We start from the raw sequence: 24,724 nt of genomic DNA, 5'->3' as shown, positions 1-24,724 counted from the left end.
AAAGTCTCAGAGGCACAGACACAGAAATAAAGAGCTGTAGGAGAGATGGAATCTACAACGTGCTGAGGGTAGCGCTGAGGGGTTTAAGCCCCTCGGCTCCAGGCTGTGGAGGTGTGAGGGGACAACTGAGATTGCCCAGCTGAGCTGGAAAGACCCTCCCAAAGCTCATCCCGAGCGGCAAGTCATCTCCTCCAGGTCACTGTGAGCATCTCAACATGAAGGGCTTCAGTGCCTGAAGGAAAACAATGTTCTTGTCGACACTTGACCTTAGAGCTGTTTTGCTGTCTGTCTGTCCCCGGGGTCGGACAGGCCCGTCCTGCCCCAGCCCGCTGCCACGGCTTCCTTGGCTGCGTGTTTGTGTTCCCTGCCGAGCCCTGCTGGGGAAACAGCAACACCCTGGCTTGCCTGAGCTTCCTGCAAACTTCCACTGACCTGGGGAGCCAGACATGCAGTCTGAGACCCGTGGAAGGTGCCTTTCCCTCGCCTCCGAGCTGCGGCTGCAGCTGATAAGTCTCCACCGTGCTTCAGCTCTTGTCTGTCTTCACGTGTAACGAGCTTTGCAGCCTGCAGTAAATCATTCTTTTTAATTAGCCTCTGGGAGTTGCTGGGTGTTTCTTTCTGGGTGAGATTCATAGGGCATTTCACCTTCCCAGCTCAGGAGGAACAGATGTGCCAAGCTACGGGGAAATACTCTGTTTTCATAAGGGGTTTCTTTGCTGAGGAATTTCCCCTCAGAGTTCAGTGCTGCTGACTGTGGAGGGGACAACACCTGCATTTCCCATGCCTCAGCTCTCCAGATTGCAACGCTTGAGTGCAATTGATTTACACCACCTGGAACTGGAGATCTTCCTCCAGGCTGAGGTTATCATTTTTAAAGAAAATTGACCCTGTCCCTTTTGTTTCAAGAAGTTCTGTCTCTGAGAGACTTTTTTACAAGGAGTTAACTGATTGCTGGTGGACTGGAGGTGGTGAGCATGGTTGTAAAGCTGGCAGTGACACTCCTGATGTTCCAGCAGATCATTTTTCCACGCCACCGTCAGTCTGAACTACTGAAGGGTTTCAAGATGGATCTGGGTTTTTTTTTGTCTGTACAAACCATAACAAAGGTATCAGCTGGCAGTTGATTAGCTCAGAATTTATCCTTTGCCATTGTGTTAAGCCCCAAAGCTGAGCCACTTTATATTTGCTTATCTGCTAAGTGAGCAGTCCAGCTGCCTGGAAAGTGCTGGAAAGTCTCTCCTTCCCAATGGCATTTCCTTGCTCCTGCTTAGGAGGGGGTTTGGAGTAGCAGAAGCAGGACACACAAGGTTTGAGCTCTTCTCCGTGTCCTGGGGCTCTTCAGTGCTTGATGACTGAGATGCTTGAGGCTGTCCTACCTCTGGAAGTGCCCAAGGCCAGGTTGGATGGAGCTTGCTGGATAAGCAAGCTGGGATGGTGGGAGCTGTCCCTGCCCATGGCAGGGATGGAACTGGATGGGCTTTAAGGTTCCAACCCAAATCATTCTGGGATTCTCTGACATTGTTTTTTCCTTTTGCACAGAGTTCCACAGTTAGGGAGGGAAACAAAGCCTCCCTGGCCTCAGAGATAGACCCAGGTGCTTGACCTTCCCCTGCAGCTGCCTGGCCCTGTCACTGTCCCCTGATGGCCAAAGTGCAGCCCTCACCTCCTGCATGGGCTCTCTTGTAGGGCAGCCCTACAGGCTGCTGCCACAGTAGCACTCCCATTCCAGGAGCGGAAATCACAGAATATTCCAGGTTGGAAGGGACCCCCAAGGATCATGGAGTCCAGTTCTTAAGTGAATGGTCAAAACCACAACCTTGGCTCAAAACCACAACCTTGGCTTTATTAGCACCCTGCTCTGACCAGCTGGGCCAATCCCAGTGGCTCCCACAGGTATCCATCCACAGGTATCCCACCCACAGGTATCCCCACCTGTTTAAGAGCTCTGATATTGCAGATGGAAACAGGGAGGGAAAAGCCTTTTCATAAGCAGAGAACTCTCCAGGCTTGGGTATTAAGTGGACAAAATAGCGAGATGACACAAGTCACTGAGATAACACAAATCACAGCTATCTGCTCTAGGATACCCCACTGGCTTAGCAAAGAGGGGAACCCATAAAATAGAAAACCTTTTACTTTTTTTTATTTTTAAACACTGTGAGAATGATGCCCAGAAGACCCAACATCCATGAGTGATTAACAATCACCACAGCTGAAGCCATTCTTCCCTTTTCCCAATCTTTATCACCCAGAAACTCCCTCTTGCTGTTCTTAAGTGCACGATGATTTTAAGATACCATCAAGATTTCAAAGACTGATGGTAGAAGGCCAGATTTATCTAGTTTGGCTTCTATTGGCTTCTAATTCAGATTGTAGCTTATCTGGGATAGTTTATCTGCAGCCCCTGGTTGGACATGTGGCAATTCAGGAGCAGGCTGCTATTAAAAATCAGTTCAGACTGAAATACAGTTTCTGTCACATGCCCTGCTTCCCTTCCCATTAGGTGAATCAGTAGCACCATACCTGTCCTATTTGCAGCTGGAAAAAGGTAGATTAATTTTAGGTCTCTTGTGAATCTGAAAATTTGGTAGAGATGAGTCTTGGAGTTTGGGAAAGATGGTGGAGAATGGGGTTAATTTTTTTTTTTTCCTGAAGAGGAAATATTTTTGAGACATTTTATTCTGTTTTGACTAAGATGCATCAATCATTGCACAGTTCAATATTTTCCTGCCTTTTAGGATTATTTCATATTTGCTTAGCTGCCTTCTTTTGATTTATGTTACTTCTTAAGCAAACAGGGCTATTCTGAAATTCTTTCTAAAAATACTGGCAGAAATAGTTTTAAATTCAGTGCTTCCATCTTTTCAGTCAAAATTTGATCTTGAATTGTGAATAGTTTGGTATCAGGAAGCTATTTTTTTTCTCCAGTAAATTTCCTCTTGGCCTGTATCTTTATCCATCCATCTTATACCCTTTTCCTTCCATTCCATACCTTTGTCCATCCCCTGTCACGTGGCACATTCCTTGTTCTTTCCTTTTCTCCACAGGACAAGAAATAATTGTGATTACATTTCCCCTGACACCTTTTTGGACTTTGTTGCAAGTACACAAAAATCTACTTTCTCTGCTTTTTCCTATCACAAATAACCCAATGATCTTTTTTTAATTATCCAGTGTCTTCTTTTAAGTAGAATAAAAATATTGTCACATTTGATACCTCCCAGTGTGGCTCAAATGGAGAGCAAGACTGCAGAGGGATTAAGCTGCAGGGATAAACACTAAACACATTTTAATAATGTGACTCAACAGGAGAATTTAGCATTTTTGGGAAAGTGCATGAGATACTGGACTGAGTATAAATATTTCCTATTTGTTTTGGGGCTTGGACCAAACTACAAAGTTATGGTTCAAAGATCAGGTTTCTCAGCTCAAGGCTTGATTAGAACCAGGGCCTGCCTGACCAGAAAGTTCAGATGTGTATCTGAAACTTCCTAAATGTGGGGAGATTAGAGATCTAGTGTTTTAATTCTAATTAATCTCTCTCACATAACGTTTCCTGCAATGCCCTTACACCAAAGCACAGCCAGAATAAACCAATGGCGTGGAAGAAAAGCTGGCATAAAAAGACAGTGCTAGAAATTAGAGAAATCATCCAGATTTTGGGTCTTTATCTACCTTGGGTCCAGTGCTTGTGCTCACCCCCTTGTCCTGGGTCCACACACGAATCCCACATCTCTGGTCCTTGCACAGTGCCCCAAGTGCTTTTTGTAAAACACCATCATCACCTCACACGTGGCCTGTCACACACACAGCTCCAACCAACACTTGCTGTCCTCCTGATGAAGCCCATGGTTCCTTTTGTCTGCTAAGGACAAAATTCCCAGTTCTCAGGGCTAAAATGAAGCTCCAAACCCCACAAAAGGCAGCATGGCCACTCTGATGTGTCCATCCCTGCCTTGGTGTGGTTGGGAGGGAAACTGGGGTGAGTTGTGGAGCAAAGGAGCTCCAGCTCTGCACCGAGCTGATTCTCTGAGGGTTAATTCCAGCTGACAACCCTTGGTCATTTCCATTACATTCCTTAAGCAAGGGCTGTCATCAGTCAAGAAATGCATATTGATATCCCCAAATAAAGGACAGGGGAGCTCCCAAGGCCCAGAAGTATCTTAGCATCCTGAGCTGGTAATCCATGTGTCTGCACAGAAATGTGCCATTCTGGACAATTTCTGGATGAATGTGGGGCTAAATGCAAGGAATTGGTCACTGGCTCCAGCCCCTGTGTGATAGTGGCAGGATGTCACTGCATGTCCTGACCCTAAGGAAGCCTTTCTGGGCAGCTCAGTGCTCACACTGCTGTGCCCTTCCAGTGACTGAGCAGTTTTCCGAATCCATGTTCTCTTCCCTGCAGACTACAGGAATCCATTTGTGGAGATGCACCCGGAACACCCCGACATCATCTACATCACGGATGATAAGAGAATAGTGGTGATCCCCTGCCGGGTGACCTCACCAGATATCAGACCCAAGCTCACTCAGGTAAGACATGGCTTCAGAGAAGCTCAGTTCAAGGTCTGGGCTGCCAATAAAGTGGGAAAAACAAAAAATTTAGATGTATAAAGCTGGGTAAATTCCATAAAAAATAGCAAAACCCTGAAAATCCAGAAACATGAACCTGTTCTTGTAGTGTGTTACTGTTGAACTGGGTAAAAAGATTTTTTGGGGATTAGGCTGAGTTTAGCACATTTTTTTTTTTTTTGTGTTGTGGCTTGGTGTTCCTCCATAAATTGGCAGAAGTAGATGACAAAGCACTATTTCCTTTAAAATTCTTTGCATAACACCTGGCTCTCTCTGAAAGGTTCTCTCTTTATACCTTGAACCTCCTTAGAACAATTGCCCATTTTTGCTTCATTTCATCAATTCAAACCAAGTTTCAGCCTTGGGAATAGATGGCTCCAGCATCCATCCCTTTGGCAGCAGTTCCACCTGAATGTCAAGGTTACAGCACAGTCTGTGCAGGCCAAGGCTGTTTGGGATAATAAAAATGGAAATTTAAGGTCTGGGTCCTGATCAGTCAATGGAGTCACTCATTTAAAGGGCTTCAGAACTGCTCTCCAGAGTAGCCTGTCATGGAGTGAGGAACAGGACAGAGGTCTCCTGGCTCCAATCCTGCATTTTACATCAGGAATTCTGTGCCCTTCCCTTCCCCTGCCAGTCTGATAGCTCAGGAAATCCTGAAGGGAACAGGAGCTCATCCTGTGCCCTCTTTCCAGCCTGTTCTGGAGGGAGTGTGAGGGATGAGGCTGTTCTGGACATGGCAGAGAGGGGTCTAAGCACCTCTGCTCCTCGTGGCAGCTCCATGCCTTCGATGTCCCCTTCTCCTGGGAGACAGCACAAGGAATCATGGGGGACTGGGACAGGGCTCCAGCTCCTGCTGGGACCCATGGCACACTCCCAGTAGAGGTGCAGAGGGACAGCAGGAGCCTTATTGCTTTGGAGATCTCTAATGTTAAATTTCAGCAGCAGCGATTAAAGTGGGGAAAGAGGCTCCTCTCTAGTTATCATTTTAGGCTGGACAAGTGTTACCACCTTCCTCCTTGGCTATAAAAATGAAACATCCCTCTCTGATTTGAGCCTGCTTCACCAAATTCATGGCTGGAGCAGTGCTGCTGACCCTGGCAGCATCAGGGTGGCCTTGGAATTCCCATCTCCACGTTTTTTATTGATGGGCAGCCCTGCTCTTCCTGCTTTCCATCTAAATTCCCAGTCATTTCTCCAAACACAAACTGCAGCCTGGCTGCTGGAATGAAATCTCCACTGAAATCTCTCCCACAAAGAGCTGTCCCCAGAAAATTTCCCCCTCCAAGGCTGAGCAGCTGGGGCTCAGGGCAGGGAGGCAGAGGTTGGGCATGGCTCCCAAAGGAGCTGGGAGCTGCTGGGACGTGGCACCTCGGGAAGCTCCGTGATCCAGCTGTGGATGGCACCGCTGGCTTTGCCCTGGCTGGGAATCCCACTGATGCCTTGCAGTGCCTGCCTAGAACAGAGGCTAGACAAGATTAAGGGAATAAAGTGGGTATTTATTAAAGGCCTTCAATAGATTCACCTTGGGCAGGGCAAAAACCACGGAGCACACACCCAGGATGGGCGATGGTCACGAGTTTTTCAGCCAATTATAAGTTTGGTCCATTTACATATCACAGGGTAATCCTCTAATACAGCTTCAGGCAATTAAGTCATATTCGCCCTGTTTGCTCCCCTCCCAGTTCACTTTTGCTGATACTTTTCAGGGCCTGCGGAAGTAGAGTATCCTTGAATCTCAGGCCTAGAGGGATTGTTTTGTTTGACCAGTATGTGAAGACAGTTAACTCACACTCTAGATGGAGTTTAGAGTTATACACTAATGCAGTGCAGGGTTTGAAGGATATAAAAGCTGAAGTCCTAAGGCAGCACCACAGAGCCGAGGTGGCGGCTCCCGCACCCGGAGGAAGCGGGGCAGGACAGGGGCGGAGGTGAGCATGGGGGAGGAGAGGTGAGTCAGGCCATCAGACAAATTTAGAACATCCTCTCCTTCCAAATTTAATCTCCAGGAGACAACTGGAGAGGGAGGACAACACTTCAAAGGGAGGAAAGCCACTGTGATTTCCTTTGAGCAGCATTGATGCTTTTTTGTTTGATTGTTTAAATAGGTATTTGTGAATGTTTTATGAAGATGTTTAATCTGTGTGTGGTGTTGAAAAGGGCCTCCTGAGTAGGGTTATTTTTTCTTCCCCCTTCCTCCAGGCATTGGGGAGCAGAGCTGCCAAACCCTGAAGTTCAGCTTTATCACGTTTTATTATTCTTGTGGAAAACGGACTCTTTGCCACCGTAAATTAAGTTCCTTATGTTCCCATTATACTTTTAAATCATTGCACTCTCTTGAAACATGCTCAGAGAAAGGTATCTCTTGCTTACACTAAGCAGATCCCAGCTATCTCAATATATCATCTTTGTTATTAACAAACTCATGCTTAAGACACACAACTCAGGCTTTTAATTTTGCTTAATGTGATTTTAATTCGGGGCAAAAAGAGCTTTTTCAGTCATGTCAGATCTGTTTAGTCACTGATCTGGTTCAGTGTGCATTTGCCACTTCCAGCTTTGACCTTCACGAGTGCTAAAGCATGATTAAGCCTCAGGTTTCAGACCTCTTTCTGTAATTTTTTCCTATTTTTCCTCACGGTTCTAAACAGAGATGCCACAGCTTGATTATTTAAAAAAGCATTTACAAGAGATCCTTGTTTCCTACTGCTGTCAGAACAAATGCTGCTCCAAAAGACAGCGATTGTCTGGCTGTCCTCCCTTCCCATGCAGCATCACCAGCTCCTCAGCCAGAATTCTTTTGGGTTTGGTCCATGCTGGATTTGTAAAAATTGACCCAAACCAAGGCCAGCCTGGTCACTTGTGTGTCCAGAGCCCCAAGCTGCAAATTGTGTGGAACAGGAGGATTGTTTAAACTGAATCCAATTTAAGCTGCCCTGCCAAACCAGAGTCCTGACTGCTGGGAGACAAACAGGGGCTCTACACAACAGGGATAGGAGCAAAACTGTTCCATCAGGGGTGAAATTCCTGCTTTCACTCCCTTGGTTAGTTTCCAAAGCTAAAGCAGGGTCTCTCTGAAAAGGAAAACCTCCCCTTGCCTCACCTTTGAGTAGCCAGGCTAGGAGGAGGGAAAGCAAATAAAGTTAATTACCATGAGGTAACTTCAGGCACACTGAGGTTTGCCCAAACCTTTCGTTTTTGGGGCAGAAGTGATGTCAACACTCCCAAAGAGCATCCTCAGTCCTAAAGAGCCTCCCTGTGTCCTGCTGGGAAAGCCAGAGCTACCTGTGCTTCCATTCCCCCACCTGCAGACACCTGAAATGGGGCATTTCAGGGAGCTCTTTTAATTTCACATAGTTCTTTTGCACATTATAATCCAGGATTTTCAAAATTTTTGGAAAGTAAATTGCATTCCCTCTAGCAAATAGAGGATTCCCCTGTGTGTTAATAATAACAATAAACTGATTATTGTCCCCAACAAAAGCCAAGCTGCTCAACACTGGTATTGTCCAAGGGTAGACAGAGGAGGGTTCATTCTCATTAAATATATTTTTGCTCTAGTTTGTTTTCCACATTTGCCTTTTCAATTCTCACTTCTTCCTCATAAGCAGAATTGAAAGTGTTTTTTCAAGAATCTCAGAATAAGTATTTATGAATTTAGGACAAAAAGTGCCTTAGTCCCTTTATTTCTGTGATTTACACTCCTAAGTCACCCAGGCTGCTTCCATGGAAATCTATGGGGTGCTCTGAGAGTGTCTCCTCTCCTTTTGTGAAATAGAGAGAATCTGGGGAGTGCCCAGAGACCAGAGCTCATAGATAACCACAGGTGAGTTAGTGAATAATTCTGATTTTGGGAGAGTCTCACTTCGCACATATTTTTAAAGTACAATGAGGAAAATGTGAGGTAGCTCCATGTGGCACTGGGAGGAAACACCTCCAAAAAGATCACACTACAAAATTCATATAAGATGGGCATATAAGAGGGCTTTTCTGTTTGCTCAGGCTGCTGCTGCTGCAGATCTGTGTGGACAGAGACCCCAAAGTCCTGGGGAAGGTCAAAGCCCCGCCCTGCCCCTAAGGCAGACCAATACGAGGGGAATGGGATGCTCACTCCTTGTCTGTTCCCTTGCAGTACCCTTCTTCTGCAGAGATCAACTTCAAGAAGATGGTGTGGGACCCCAAGAGAGGCTTTGTCATCCCCTCCCACTCCTTCGTGCCCTCTGGGATCCTCACATGCTCGGCCCACGTCAATGGCAGCGTCTTCAACTCCTACTACATGGCCCAGAGGCTGGGTGAGTGCCAGGGAGCAGCACAGAGCCTGTGTCACTGGCAGCTCCTGGGTGTCATTCCTCGCTTAGTCTCAGTTCTATCTGATAGATCTCCCTGAGCAGCATCTGTAGCAAGTCCAAGCTGGAATGCTGAAAGTAAACTCGTTCTTCCTTTTTTTTTTTTCCCCCCTTATTCAATAGAACTTGGATTGGAGCCACTCCTGGTTTTGAAAAATGACCAAGTGCTGAGGTGGTACAAAACAGGAGTGTTTTATTCAAACCCCACCAAGGCTTTGTTTGCTTGGATTGAGCTGTATTTACATTAAAACAACTGCTGGGTCAGGACAAAGCAAACAGCAGCTTTCTTTTTGCTTCTGGTCATTAACCACGTGTGATCATCGTATAAAAACCTCACTACACTGCTAATTCACTTCTTTGCATTATATAGATTTTCTCTTGGTGATTTACTACACCATTTCCCTTGGATTTACAGCTGAGCTTCAGCTCATAATTAAAATCTGAATTTGAAGCAACTAAACATTAAATTTTTGAGTGCTGGGCATTTGTATGAAACGAAATAGAATTTATTTTTCTTTTGTTTTCCATGTGTGTTCTCTATCTCCTCATATATCTTCTATTTACTTGGACTTCATTCCCATTAGCTCATGACATCTTTCTATACAATCAGCACTCAGCTTTGAACAACAGGCTGGTAAATTTGTGTGGCAGCCAAACAGAAGTCCTGCAAATCTCTCTCTTTCTCCTTTTTATTCCTTGTTGGAGTAATTTTTTATTAAAATCATGAATGCAAACCTACAAAACCTCTTAGGCCATCCCTCTGCAGCTCAAACAGACCCAGGAAATCCCTTTTTGTCGTGTGTTACTGTCAGTGGCCAAGTGTGGTTTTGGTATGGGCACCAAAAACTGATGAAAGTTCAGAGCTGATGTATTCAAGGCATTGATAAATGTGTAAGAGCAAGACTTGGGGATACCATTGGGGGATTTGGATTTGGGGATCCCATTCAGGAAGGAAAGGGAGCTGGGCAGGACAGGGCAGGAGAAACACATCTCATGTCCAGCAAAAGTGGATCCTCTCATTTTGAGGCTCTCCAAAGGAAGAGTCACCTTTGGAAACTCTTTTCTGTGGAGCTGATGAGAGGGTTGGGGCCATGGCACATGGAAAAGCAGCCATTCCTGACTGTGTCCATGGGAGCCAGGATCCACTGGTGGATCCCAAACTGATGCAGGGAGTGCTGCTGGTCACAGCTTTGCCTCTTCCATTGCAGAGGGCAGAATACAGAACCTGGCTCTGAAGGCAAGTGCCAAAAAGCTACTGGTTGGAGAAACTCTCAAGCTGGAGTGCAAAGCAGAGACCTTCATCAATGGGCGCATCGAGTTCATCTGGACGTGTCCCCGTGGCACAGTGAGTGCATGGAATCCCCTGTTCCTAAAATTCACAGGGCTGAGAAAACCTAATTATTACTTATTCTGAAATTATCCAACCATTTATAAGCCTATCATTGACTGAACTTTGTGTTTGGATGAATCTAAAACATCTCTGCCCTACTTGAACCTGTAGATTAAACTGCAAACCTCACTAAATAAACTCTGGCAAGAAAAGCCAGGAGTGTTTCCTTCTTTTTGGGAAGAAAAACTCCTTCATTTCTTCTGTCCTGGCTGTCTCAAAGTGACAAGTCTGAAATTCAGGCTGTAAACTGTCAATCTCCCCATCTATTTTGGTATTTATGAAGTAGGAAAAAGCAAAGGAAAACACAGCTGAACCTGTGGAAATCGTCCCCAAAGAATGAAATGTAAATTCTGAGTCTTGAGCTTTCTGTGAGTGCCAAATTTGAAGTAGAAGTAAGTAAGAGACTTAACATTTGAGGTGCCAAAACCTCTCACTTCTTCTGAAAAAAACAAAACAGGGGATCATTTCCCAAATCAGTTCATTTGTCTGAGAGTCTATTCTTGGGTCTGTTTGGTGCTGAGAATTTAAAAAAATTAGGTTTTTTTTCTTTCTAGTTCAGCAAAATGCGCATTGTAAAAAAGCATCTAAGCCTTTTGGGAAGGTGTAAAATGTGATTCCTAAAAACTGATTAATTTTGAATTGTTTCCTTAAAAAAAAAAAAAACAGTCTGAGTTTGTTTCGGTGAGGAAACTACAGGAAATACAATGTAGAATTTATAGAGGTCCAAGCACTACAGTGTTACTGAATGAATTTGGTTTCTTGAACTCCATATGGTGGAAAAGATTAGTTTTCCTATGAACTCTCCTTATATTTCTAACATTAGAAATGTAAAACTTCTTGGCCAAATCTCTGGGATCAAAAATCCTATCTAAAGCGATAATGCTTTCTAAAATTCCCCAGGAATTTGCATTGGCACTTGGCTGTCATAATATATTATATTTCTGTCATAATATATTTCTTTTAGAAAGCAGGAGGTTTTTAATACAGAAAAAATACTGACTGTGACCAAAATCAATTTAAAAACCTTCAAAACCAAACCCTCGGAGCACAGCTCTGACCCTGCAGCAGTTGGGATTTGGTCCTGCAGAAGGGCTGGGATGCATCCCCTTGTTTACCTGCCCAGAATTCAGTACAAAGTGCCACATTTCCACTCTGCTTCTCTCTCTTATTAGACTTGATAATGAAACTTCACACAAGAGCTCTTCCTGCTGATCTGCCTTTTATATTATTTATTTCAGTGATGGGGAGATGTGATTGTTTTGATAGGAATCACTGCTTTCCTTTACTGGCAGCCTTGGAAAGGGTGAACACAATAATCCAGTTTAGGCTGCTTTTTGACCCTGTTTTTTGTGACTCCCAGCACCCTCACCCCAGGAGAACAATGGACAAGAGTGATGTCGTGTACAAAGCCGACAGCAGCCTAGTAATTGAAAATGTCACCATGGAAGATGGGGGCCTGTACATCTGCAGGACATTCAATGCCACCAGGCTGGAGGCCAATGTCACTGTCACTGTGTATGGTGAGTGCTGCAGCCAAACCAGGATGGACCAGGAACCAGCAGTGTTCAGCTTAGAGGATAATGCCAGGCTGTAAAATCTGTTGATTGAAATGGCACTAGGGAGAAAGTCAACCATTAATCATCTATAACCTCTAATTAGTCAATGAGAGTCAGCTCCCATGTCTTCAAACAAATTCAAGAGGTACATTTAGATGGGATATTGGGAAGGAATCCCTCCCTGGGAGGGTGGGCAGGCCCTGGCACAGGGTGCCCAGAGCAGCTGTGGCTGCCCCTGGATCCCTGGCAGTGCCCAAGGCCAGGTTGGACACTGGGGCTTGGAGCAGCCTGGGACAGTGGGAGGTGTCCCTGCCCATGGCAGGTGTGGGAATGGATGGGCTTTAAGGTCCCTCCCAACCCAAACCATTCTGGGATTCTGTGATGTCTGAGGGAGCTGAACTGTTTGAAAAAGCTGGTGCCAAGTGTGGTTGCTGAGATCCTGGAAAATCCATCCTGTGGGTTCCACATGGACAAGAGATGCCCCAGGCACTTCCCACACCAATCCAGGGGCGATGCAAGTGCACTCGGCTTTCCACGTGAGTTCCTTCATGTGGGAACAGCCCTTCGTGGCTGAGGCTGGGATGCACGGGGGAGCTGAGGGAACTGATCCATTTGGTTCTGTGCAGGTCTGTATTGGAAAAAATCCCAAGTGGGAACAAAGCAGTCACAGGTGTGAGCTCTGTGCTGTGGCAGAGCTGCCATTACAAGTCTCCCTGCTCATTTCTCTTCCCAGAAAAGCCCTACATCACGGTCTCACACAAGAAAGGGCCTTACTATGAGATTACCGCAGGACACAAGTCCCTGAAACTGGCTGCCAAGGTGGATGCCTTTCCTCGGCCCACTGTCACCTGGTGAGTGCCCCCAGCAACAGCAGGAATGCCTGAGCTCCTTTAGGAATCCTGTCTGGAATAGATCACCACCATTCCTCACCACACAGGTCAGGGATGGGAGCTGGGAGTGCTCAGAGCTGTGGGCTGAGCTCTGCTGAGGAGCTGTGGCTCTGCTCTGGGCTCCTGAGCTCTGGGAGGCTGGGCCAGCCACCTCTCATTCCCAGGTATTATCATCATTGCTTTAATTGAAGGGGTGGGAGCACAGTTGGGCTAAAAACGATTTATTGCTCAAATAAACATCAGTCTCAAAGGCCATGAGATACAAAAGAGCAAGCAGTTGGCCACAGCTCACAGTAGTCACAAGCTCTTTGTTACAAGACTATATAGAACTTTCTGATCCATTGGACAGTTGCCACAAAGTTTATTTTGCTTTCTAACCTATCATCTTTACTCACTTCTGCTGCACTGTGGATACTTTTATCCAGTGGCTAAAAGTACGCACAGATGCTTCTATTATAACATCTAAACTCTCAGCTTACTCTATACAATTATATTACTGCACTATAAACCCTTCACCATCTCACCCAATACAGTTTCTTACTTACTTAAGAAATATTCTTACTTACAACTATAGAAACATAAGTTTATTGTTTTTCTGCTTAATGTCTGTGTACTTTATTTTTACATCAATCCAAGCTTCTCCCAAGGCTGCAAATCAAACCCTTCAGTGTCTGTGGAAGTTTCTATCATTCAATTTCCCACACCCAGCTGTGTTCTTCTCCTAGCCATGCCAAAAAGGTCCCTGAAGGAAAAAAAGTGTGTTTCACTTTCCCTGGACACAGAATGGTTTGGGAGATCCATGGAGAAAGCTCTCAGGGAAGGGTTTCCTGCTTATCCCCAGCAGTGGTGGTCAATTCTGCAAGGGGGCAGGGGCTAACAGGAAAAGGACATATTTTTAATATAAGAAATTGTTTCTCTCCAGAACTTCTAAATAATGTCCTCCAATCCTGTGCCAGCAGATCCTTGCAGTGAATCCTCCTGAGCAAGCTAAAGGCTCCACCAGGAGTGCAATGGATCTGCTAAAGAGAAGGGGCAACCAACAGCAACTCCAGAAGATATTCGAGTCTCTCTTTACCCTTTCATCACTTGTCCAGTCTCCTGCTCTGTCTCTAACGACCCCATCCACTGCCTTTTACATCTTCAACTGTATTAAATCCCATGGGACAGCTGGCAGGGGCATGCCTGTCCTGGCAGAGAAGATGGCATTTCCCTGGAGCACCTGCCCTCAGACAGCTGAGAGCCTGGCAGGCAGCAAAAGGATGCTCAGGGCTGGTCTTGCTGCATTTTATTAGCGGGGAAATAACATGAAATCCTCTAATTTTAGTGGAAACAGTGCCAGGAGGTGTTTTTAATTGCTGCTGTTACTTAGGGATGGGGATGTTTTGGGAGCTGAAATGGGGACTGACCCCTTCTCCCTGCCAAGTCTTTGTTCCTGGGCTCAGCATGGAATTCTTTGGTGGCTGCCTGGGACCACCAGTGCTGCCTTCCCTTGGAGCCCCAGCTGTTGATGTTGGAGGTCTCTCAGGATGGTTGTTTTTATGACTGCAAAGGAAGTTTCCAGCATCCTCAGACAGTGGGAGATGCCCCAGCATCCTTCCACCAGGCCCAAAGCTCCGTGTGCGGCAAAGCCTGGCCTATTTCCTAACCATAAACCTGCGTGTGGGGGGAGCAGTGACAAGGAGCCTCTTCTGCAGATGCTGCTCTCCCGCCCTGAGGGAATAGTCCAGGCTGGGAATTCCTCACTGACCTCCCTATGGACCAACCTTCTCCAGGTTACAGAGTTTAACTTTTTCAGAAGCAGTAAAGGCCCACAGAGACATCCTGAGAGACAATTCTGCTGAATTAATCTCTTCCTTTAAAACTGACACACATTTTGCTATTCCATGATTTCCAGCTTCATATGGGGGCACTTAGATCATAGTTGAGCATGTGAGAGGCACTGTTTATTCAGATAAATAAAACACCTTTTTCCTGTGTGGAATGAATCCTTCCCACAGCACTGGAGATGAAAATCAGTTCTGGTGTGGAAGGATAACAGGAATAAATATCCAATCCAAGCAGTGATTCTAGACCTGCATTTCCGGTGCTGGGATGACCCTTTATTTCTCTAATGAGGGTGACAGGGTTTCTGAGGGTTGAAAGGGACATAACAAGCCTTGATGGAACTTCCCAAACAGGTACAAGGATGGCAAACTGATCAAGGACAACCACACCTGCTATGAGCCAGATCCACTGAAATACAGACTGGGAATACGAGATGTGAGACCAAAACATGCTGGGAACTACACCATGGTCCTGAGCAACCCCAAATATGGCCTCTACAAGAACCTCACCATGCAGCTGGTGGTGACAGGTAAGAACTTGTGTATAATTCCTTCTGCTGGGTTAGTTATCCTATTTTGTGTGATCCTGCTGCACCAGTCAGCAGGAATGGGTGGCACTTCCCAGGGTTTAGCACTGCCCAGAGATCACCACCTCCCTCAGGAACCACTGAAGCCCTCATTTCAGCTGCTCTGAGGAGTTGGTGTGACCCTGGGTCATGCAAGTCCCCTTCCCCTGTCCCCTGGGACACTGCACCTCCCACAGCCACAGCACTGAGTGCTGGCTCCACACAGAGAGGTGGAAATGCCTGGAAAGGGCACAAACATCACATTTTTATAGGAGCTTGGGAGGATATTGAGTAGAGAGGTCTTAGAACTGAGGACAAGTTCCCAAGAGAAGGGCTGGAAGTTTTATCCCTTGAGATTTAAAGGCAGCTTGGGCAAAGCACTGAAGAACATCTGCTGGGACAGGAAGGGTCCCAGTGGAGCTGACGGAAGGAACTGGAGGAGCTGCCCTGACTTTTATGTCTGTCCATCATCCTGCTCCAGATCCATTTTCTAAATCTGTATTTTCTGTTCTGTCACTTCTCTGCTGGCAGCATTTGAGGGACAAGTTCTTTTTCAGGGGAATTTGGAGAAAGCCATGGTGTGCACTGAAGCGGGTTCACTTGCCACAGAGGGAAAATAGATATTGGAATGCCATTTATTAGCCTCCCTGGGTGGATAATGCAGGGCAGAGCCACATTGTCTCTTTGCACATCCACTGCCTCTTTTAATCCATTGAATTTGGCAACAGAGATCGAATTATGAGGCCAAGTAGGAGGTCAGCAAAAGTTAGCTCTGCTTTCCCTCTGTATTTTCCACTTGGGCAGTGAGTAGTTACTGAGACAGGTTTGCTGTCTTTTCTGGGGTGAATTCTTCTTACCCTCTTTACACTTAAACTATTCTCAATTGTCCAATTTTTATGTACTTATGTATTGTTGCTTCCAGCAGTTGTGTTTTTCTCATTTCACCTTTCAGAAAGGAATAATGCCTAAAAAATAGAGAACTTGTCACTTGGGTACATCTGACCTATTAAAAATGTTAAATAAGATATGATAGCTTAAAAACCTGAAATAAGACATAAATTAATGTGTGATTTAGGAGAGGAGGGAGCCAAGAACTTGCTCATGGTCAGGTCCTGCAGCTCAGCTGAGCAGGAGGAACGTGTTAAGCTGCATAATTTGTCCACTGGAGGTTGTTTTTCCACACAATGGTTTTTCCTCTTCAGAGAACGGAAACGTTCAAAGGAAGAGAAAATTAAGAATGATAATAAACTATCTTGTCAAGGTAAATATTGGTGTTTGCGTGCAGAAGGGAGCGTTTCCTTGAGGAGCCACCGCTCCCCAAACAGGCAACCAAAAACAAACAGAGCCTTCTTCTATCAGTAAGAGGCTATTTCAGGATGAAACCACACCAGCACAAGCTTTTCATGTCCATGGCGTGCCCAAGCTTGGGGCATCCCATCCCTCACACAGTGCTGCTCATCCTCAGCCTTTCCAGGGGTCAGCTCAGCAAAGGCTTCATCAGCAGTAATTATTTAATTGCAACCCCCCCATTCCTGAAAGTCCAGCAGCTGCAGGGGTGTCCCCAGCTGTCCCGTGGTGAAGCACAGGAAAACCACAGAGCAAGCGTCCCTTTTCTGGTGACAGGAAGTCAGGAAATGAGAGCAGAACGGGGAAAGACCTGCACAGGGTGCTGTGGGTGGAAGCTGAGGCTGCAGACAGGGAGGGTTTGCTTGGCTGCAGCAGGATTGGCACCCAGCACCCAGGGAATCCTGCCATCCCTGCCAGGCTCTTCCCTGCAGCACCCAGGGAATCCTGCCATCCCTGCCAGGCTCTTCCTTGCAGCACCCAGGGAATCCTGCCATCCCTGCCAGGCTCTTCCCTGTAGCACCCAGGGAATCCTGCCATCCCTGCCAGGCTCTTCCCTGCAGCACCACCCTGATGTGCTCTGTGTGAAACACTCAGCCCAGGAGATACTCATTTTACTGAGATTCATGTGAATAGAGCCCAAAAAGGGTAAAATGGGCTCTTGACGCTGCTCCAGACTGCCCTTTCTCTTGTGCTTCCCATCAGAGGGCAGGGACAGCTTTTTCAGGAGCTGCTTTTTCAGATCTGGGCTTTCCTTTCAAGTACACTCTGAAGCTCCAAACGGAAAGCAGATTGGAATTCTTCCCTTAACTCTCCACAAATAACCTGGCACTTTATCTCCAGCCATCATGACTGATACCTGGGTATCACACCTGAATAGATTAAATTGCTTGGAGTTTCAGCAGACTCTGAGACAAGAGAAGGAGACCAAAACACACTTTGTAGCCCCTTTCTGCAGGGATTATCTGAAAGAAACCACCTCTGAGCTGGAGGTGTGATTAATGTCTCTGCTCAGAACGAGAGGCATCCTGCAATTACTGAAACTGGGATTTGAACACAGGGATTAGTGGAGTTGATGGAAAAATCCTCTTGGGCTTCAAGTGGGCAAGTGGGTGGAGTATCAGTTTGGCATCAAGTCTAAAAGGTGGAGCCTGCGCCTGATCAACCTCCTGCTGAGTAATAGCCACATACCCTGAGAGTGAAGAGCAATTTCTGTTTGAATGACAGCATTGCTCCCTAAATCCAGGGCCAGCCTTTCATTTCAGAGGTGAATCTAAGAAAGGGAGTGAGTTCTGATCCACACTGTTGAAGAGAAGAGGGAAAATTACATAAGCAGACTTTGGAATGAGGAGAGAAATGCCATTTGAATGTTTTCTGTTGCTGCATGGGGACACTGCAGTGCAGAAATTATCAGTAATCACACAGCCCCCTCTTCTGAGAGTCTCTTCACAGCAATCCATCATTAATGTGCCCCAGGTACTCAGCTGGCACTCAGCGTGCTGTGACAAAGGCATCAGCTGCATTTTTGGGCTGGGTGCAGAGGAAGTTCAAAGTTAAAATTGTTGTGAATTGTTTTGCACAAACAAAGTATAAACAGCAGCAGGGCTCGACCTTCAGATTGCTCTGTATTAATTTTGGCAGTGTGTTTTATTCACTAATAATGGCAGCAGAGGAGAACCCTTTAAGCAGGATGAGAACAAGATCAGAAGTGCCCTGCCTGAGCCCTGTGGGCAGTGTCTCTCCTGACCTCACTGCTGAAGCTTTCCTTGGAGTCACTTCCTGGGTATTTGATTGGGAGAAGTCCCAGAGTTCTGCCCCACTGCGGGCACAGGGTGTTTCACTCCATGGGAATGAGTCAAATATTAGGAGCTATTTCCCCCAAAGTTCGATTTGGCCACAAAACTGAGGAGTACCTGCAGGGGGATCAAGTGGAGAGGGAGCAAAATGGGCAAATAACTCCAGAGCTGCAGGGTGGGAACTGAAAGGATAAGGTCCAGCAAGGAGCTGCCCAGCCTGGAGGAGAATAGTGCTGCTATTCCAAAAATGCCTCTGTAAGAAGTGGCTTAGTTGTGCCTCTGGTCACCCCTGCTCCCACTGCAGCTGGAATTTATTCTTGCAGGAGCACATATCTCTGTGTGGAGTCACCTTGGCTCATTGTAGGACTCAGGTCCCCAGGAGGTAGCTGATTGCATTTTCATAACACTCCTTCTTTACATATTTACACATCAAACACTGTCCAAGAAGCGGCAGGTTGCTGTGGTTTTGTTTTGTTTGATTAAATTCTTACTGAGAAAAGCTTCAAGAAAATAATGTCCTGAAGAATTTGGAAGGGAGGGAGCAAAGAGAAGGAACAATCCTAGCAAACAGCTGGTGGCTGAAAATCTGAGCCAGCCAAGGAGGAGAAATGTGGGAGAAAAGAGTTATTCCGGGCTGGAGTGCAAAGCAGTCTCAGAACAAAACATAAACAACGCTCTCAAATCTATTTCTGGGCAAGCAGACTGTGTTTCATCCTCACCCTTGTCCAACTCATCTGCATCCATCAGGGCTCCTGCTGAGCCCTTTTGGAGCAGCCAGCATGCTCTGGCCACCACCTAGGGAGTGAGGAGAGTACTGAAGCACGAGTTAATTCAAAAGTGGGATGAATAAGCTCCTTCACCACTTTGCCTTTCTTCTTTGTCCCAAAGTTTCTCTCCTGTGCTCCCTCAAGGGTCTTCCAGCAAATATTGCTTTGGGTTCCAGCTGCTCCAGCCAACTGAAGTTGCATTCCCTCATAGAGTCCTTGATCCCCCAAGCTTGTGTTGCATCTCTAAGAAAAGCAGGATTAAGGGCTAGAAATAACCTCCACAGCAGGCAGCAGAAACTCAGGCTCCTGTGAATTCCCCCTCTCCTGGGAAGGGCTGGAACAAAAGGGGTGCAGGGTACTGCTCACACCTTGATTTGTTACCAGGCAGGACCAGCTCCACAGCACTGAATGATGCACATTGCCCTACTCTGTAGTCAGGCCAGCTCTTCATATTTCGGTTTAAAAATCAAAGGCAGTTCTGTGCTTGACCTTCCTTGGCTTGCAAGGGATGAGTGGACATCAAAGAAGTCCCCAGCCAAGTCCCCAAAGCCAAGAAATATGTGGTGGAGAACAAAACCCCATCACCCCCCCCAGAGGAGAGCAGGGAGAGGGGAAGGAGCCTTAGGGACGAGGTCAATGCATCTGGGCTATGCCAGGGCAGAGGAAGATTGCTTTTAGGGTGGAGGATCTCAGCTCCAGCCAGTGCAGGACACAGGGGACATCCCACAGTCCCTTGTGTGTGGAAGGGTCACTGAAATCCCTTAGTGAACCCTGAGAAAGAATTTTTTTGGATTCTTGGTGAAATCCAGTTGATGTTCAGCTGAAGGACTGAGCCACACAAATGCTGTCCCTTCCCCAGGGCCCTGCCAGGACTGGGTTTTCTTTGTGGAGCACATCCAGCTCCTGCCCAGCTCCTTGGAGGATGAGCCACTCAGGAGAAGTCAAAACAGAAAATAGAATTTTCCACCTCCTGGGCCAGCCGAGTTAACTAGAAATCCCAAAATAAAACCCATCCAGCCACTGTTCCAAAGTGTTTCCAAGTCCAAGGCTTTGCTTTCCTCCTGGGTTCTGGGAGCAGTGTCTGTAGCCCAAGGATGCAGGACACGGGGCTCCAGTCCATGCTTCCAGCCTCAGTCATCAGGCACGGTAGGAGAGAAACAAATTTTTCTGGGGGATTTTTGAAAGAAAAATGCAGCAGCACAAGGAGGCTGCAACAGCCCTTTCCTGCACATTTATGAACAAATCCTGAAGAGTTTTCTCCCTGATATTATCCAAACCTGTACACTTGCAGCTCCCAGGAGAGCCCCTGATGAAAAAGTCAGATGAGCTATTTTCATTCTGCTGGAAGTGGCCAAAGCAATTTTAGGAAGAGGAAGGTGGGGGCCTGCTGGAGCTTGCCAGAAGGATCTGAAGCATTCAAGTCACGTCTTTGCAGCAGCAATCTCGGTCTGACAGCCCCTAAAACCCACAGTGAGGGGGGAAGTGGCAGCTCGTGCTTCCTATGCTGTCCCTCAGCCAACCTTGCAGGTACATTAACTGATTTTTGGAAAGCAGGCAAAGGGGACAGAGAGAAAAATCCTGGAAAACTGCCTGCTCTGCTTAAAATGAGCAGTTCTTCATTACTCATTTCCTTCTGAACTCTGTAAGAAATAAGATGGGGAGAGACAGATGAGAGAAACCCATTTTTTTGCCCCAAAGCTGCATTGGAGGTAAATGACAGCTCTGACTGGAAAAGGGATTTCTTCCTGCTCTAGGAAGAGAGAGACATCCACAGGTCAGAAAAACCCACTCTAAGCACAAGTCACCAGTACCCAATTCCCACTAACACTGAATCTCTGATAACATTTGTGTAATTCAATTGCCCAGACTCAGCTGCCCCCTTCTGCAGTAAGACCACTAGCTTCCCTGAGTTACTCCCTACCTTAGTTCTAGGCCAGTCATTAAACTGACACCTGGTTGATCCTCCTCAGTCAATCCTGATTTTTTTTTTAAGTGGTATTTTTGAAAGGTCTGTAACTAAAGTCAGAATATGGGTGCCTTTTGTTCCCATACCTCTAGGTGCTATTTTATTTCAATTAATATGGCACTGCAAACCAAGCTGCACTGCCATTTTAACACCAAAATTCCTTGTGGGGCAGGTCAAATTCCCTGTAATTTTTCTTAATATTTGTTCCTCCAGGATCCAAGTGCCTGCTTCTCTCCCAGCCCTGGCATTCCCAGCCCATTCCAGAGGGTCACAGTGGAGCAGCTGGAGATTAGGCAGGGGCACAATCCTGTCCCTAATTCTATTCCTGGCTGTGGTGTCTCACAGAGAGATTTTGGGCACTGTTTTCAGCTGTTTCCTCACAGGTACTGTGGGGACAGGGCCGTGCACCCACCTGAGAGCAGCTCTGGGTGCAGGGCATGGGGAAAACAACCAAACAGCAACAATCAGCCCCAGAAAAGCCCCCAGCCAAAATCAGCCAGGCTCAAACGCAGTGCAGTGGTCAGTCTGAAAACAAAGTGGTTTCAGGTCATTTCACTCAGTGTTTTTCTTTCTTTCCTTTTAATATAAAAGAAAGGAAAGAAATGTGAAATGAACTCAGACAACTTTGTCATTTTGGGTTTTCCTTCAGGGGGAATTTCACCCTTTCCCAGTCCAAGCCTGCACTAGGAAGTTCTCTCTCTACCTTACAGAATATTCACCTGTATTTCCATTAAGTACTGTACAAACATCAGATAGAAGGCTCCCAAGTGCAAATATTTTTTGGATTTTGGGAAACAGAAAAGATAAATAGAAAACAAGTTGCAGCTCCATCAAGGGTTTTAATGAAACCTCCTGTCCAGCAAAGTATCTAAGGTTGAGATTAATGCTTCACTGGCCTCTCTATGTTATTTTAATGATGTGCTTAATGTGAAAAGATTTTCTGAAGCAGTTTAAATGGTAGTGGGGAAGGTGCATAAACAGCAGTTCAGTCAGAGGGCACTGAAAGGAATGCAAAGTTTCTCTAGAAAATGCAGAGAAACTTTCTCTGTTCTGTCCTCTATATTTGGATGCTCCTTTGGGTGACAGGTGTAGAACCCCTCATGGGACCTGCAAGGAATTTAGAGAGAGAAAAGTCTTGTAGGGGGGTTCATGTCCTAATCCTTGTACATATTATCTGCTCCTAATGCCACAAACTGGAGATAACAGCAGCGAGGAAGGTGAGATTTACATAATGCTGATCAGTTTGAAACCTGCAGTAAGCAGAAGTGCTTTTTGATTGCATTCCCCAGTGCAGCAGCAGCCAAATCTTTAGTTATTCAGGTCAGCTCTCACAGCAGCAATTGCACCTCTGCAAGGCGAGCTGGGGATACAATCACACTTGGAGCCAGAGAGGACGAAAAGCCATTTCTTTGGATATGTTTAAAGCCATCTGCACAGCCCTCCTTCCCCACACAGCAAGGGACCAGAAAGCTTTTAAGGTCTGTTTGGCTTCTGCTTGAGAGAGCTCGGCCTGGGGAGGGCCATGGCCAAGGGCTGGGAGAGGCTGGGGGGAGCAGGTCCTGGGGAGGAGGGGTGGGAAGCCACAGTGGGATAGAGAGGGAAGGAAGGGATGGAAAGAGCTGCTCTGGCAGTGCTGGCAGAGGATTTGTACCCCCAGCTTTGCCCACACTGGGCACGAGCAGGGCTAAGGGTTTGTGCATAGTCCCTGTGCTGCTCAGTGAGCAAATGTGAGAGAGAGAAACTCTGCCGGGTGCACCCTCAGTGATGCCAGACTTTGGGCTCAAAACCCCTCTGCAGGCTGAAGTGAGGGCCTATCCACAGGGGACACTGTGCAGGTGCCAGCCCTGAGGAACCAGCCAGTCTGAGCCAATCCAAAAGGTCAGTCCCACCACAGAAACCAGTTCTCTTCACAACTGTTAGCACAGATAAGATCATGACTGTAGAATTCTGAAAATATGGTATGAGATTGGCAAGAATGCAGGTATACCACAATAGGGATTTTAACATTCCTTTTATACACTCTGCATTACTACAAACCACCAGAGACAATGAAAATTTACGCTAAAGAACTTTTAAACTATTAAAAGCAGGTTTCCATCACCCATGGAGGCAACTGCTGTAAATAGGATTTGGCCCAGCAAGGGGAAGGGCAAAGCTTCAGCTGCCTGCAGGGGCATGGTCAGAGATGAAATGGCCGTGGCAGTGGGCAGGGGGGTGGAAAGGTTTCATCCCAGGAAATATCCCCTGTAAGAGAACCCCACTTTCACCCACTAAACCCTCAGTGCTCCAGGGCCAGCACCCTGCAGGGGCAGGGGAGCACTGGGGCATGGAGAAGAGCCCTGTCCTTGTTCTGTACAGGTGAGCAGGGTCACCTGCAGGGTCCTGTCCTGTACAGGTGAGCAGGGTCACCTGCAGGGTAACACCACCTCCACCACCCTTTCTGCAGGGGAAAGGCACAGACACTTGGAAAAGTTCTTCAGTCTCTGAATTTGTGCCCATAATCACCACACCCTGTGTTATGTGAAAGAATAGACGGGGAGGCGTTTCCCCTCACATTTAAATAATTGCTTGATCATAAATAATAACTATGTCAATTGATGAATCAGTTGGACTCATTTTAGGTCTCAAGTCATATTTAATAGTGCTATAATTGTGACATGAAGAATTCACTCCTCGCTCATATATGTTCTTGTTAGAGTTGGAGTGAGTTAAATTATTATTTCTTTTTTAGAAGGACAGTTTAAATGACAGTCAAGCAAGAATATAGAAAATGTCCTGATATACAATGACTGTGATCAGTCCTTGTCTCCCCATGCTCTTTCACACAAACACCAGTTACCCAAGTGTATAAAGCTTTGTGCTTACAGCCCAAACAACAACACTTGAGTAACCTTTCACATAGCACTTGTGTAACCTTTCAAACTGAACTTGGAGTCTTTCTCCAAGTGAAATCACACTTGTGAGGTCAGGCCAGCCATGTCAAGCATGGGATCTGAGACTGAAAAGATAATAAAAAATGTGCTTCCCCCTTCAGGGAGAAGTTACAGAATTATTTTTATGATCAGAAATAATTTATTGATGGGAAATGAGATGCTCGGGAAGGAAATTCACCGTTAGTCCCAATAGTTTGTCCTGTGAGTTGCTCAGGAATCTCCAAGCCCGTGGAATCCTACGGCTCAGCTCAATGAGAGCCACACCAAACAGGGGCCAGCATTTGGGTTTCTCAGAGGAAATGTTCATCAGGACCTACTGAAGGTCCTTTAAACAGCCCGTGTTTTATGACAGGATGGGACATGACTGAACCTACTCCAGTCAATGCTTCCATGGGGTGGAGAAGGAAATACTGATGTGTTTTCAGGCACTGGTGAGGTCAGAAGATCTTTCAGAGCCTGACCATGAGAAATGCCAAGTAAGAGTCCCAACAAGACATGGGATCAGTCCTCTCCTAAGAGGGCTGGAAGGCAAAAAAAGACTATTAAAAAAAAAAAAAAAAAAAAAAAAAAGGGAAAGGGCTCAAGATTGATGAGGTGGGCAATAGCTCATATTTACATATCTGGGGCCTCCCTGACAGCAGAAAAAATAAGTTAGCCCAAAAAATAGAAATCTAATCTACATTCACTTCCCAGCTTGTCAGAAGGCCTTGGTGCAGAGCAGCCCCTCTTGGCTGCACAGGGGTGTCCGACAGAGGGACCCCACCAATAAATCTGT

At 46.3% G+C, this 24,724-nt stretch overlaps 1 protein-coding gene and 1 long non-coding RNA gene across 3 annotated transcripts in view; one reads left to right on the top strand and one right to left on the bottom strand.

Moving 5' to 3' along the window:
* The window catches only part of LOC128814223 (vascular endothelial growth factor receptor kdr-like), a 125,104-nt gene that overhangs the window by 43,007 nt on the left and 57,373 nt on the right, over window positions 1-24,724 (top strand). The window contains exons 4-9 of the mRNA XM_053989846.1: window positions 4,406-4,533; window positions 8,705-8,864; window positions 10,127-10,263; window positions 11,669-11,828; window positions 12,598-12,715; window positions 14,932-15,107. Of these exons, the coding sequence (XP_053845821.1) occupies window positions 4,406-4,533; window positions 8,705-8,864; window positions 10,127-10,263; window positions 11,669-11,828; window positions 12,598-12,715; window positions 14,932-15,107 (879 nt within the window). The remainder of the gene's footprint in view (window positions 1-4,405; window positions 4,534-8,704; window positions 8,865-10,126; window positions 10,264-11,668; window positions 11,829-12,597; window positions 12,716-14,931; window positions 15,108-24,724) is intronic.
* LOC128814227 (uncharacterized) overlaps window positions 11,920-24,724 on the bottom strand; it is a 152,721-nt gene continuing 139,916 nt past the window's right edge. For both annotated transcript variants that reach the window (XR_008439309.1, XR_008439310.1), the window contains one exon: window positions 11,920-12,492. This is a non-coding gene — a long non-coding RNA (uncharacterized LOC128814227). The remainder of the gene's footprint in view (window positions 12,493-24,724) is intronic.

This window comes from Vidua macroura, chromosome 14 (genome assembly GCF_024509145.1).
Source record: "Vidua macroura isolate BioBank_ID:100142 chromosome 14, ASM2450914v1, whole genome shotgun sequence".
NCBI classification, from domain to species: Eukaryota; Metazoa; Chordata; class Aves; order Passeriformes; family Viduidae; genus Vidua; species Vidua macroura.
This window is presented reverse-complemented; position numbering and strand designations above follow the sequence as displayed.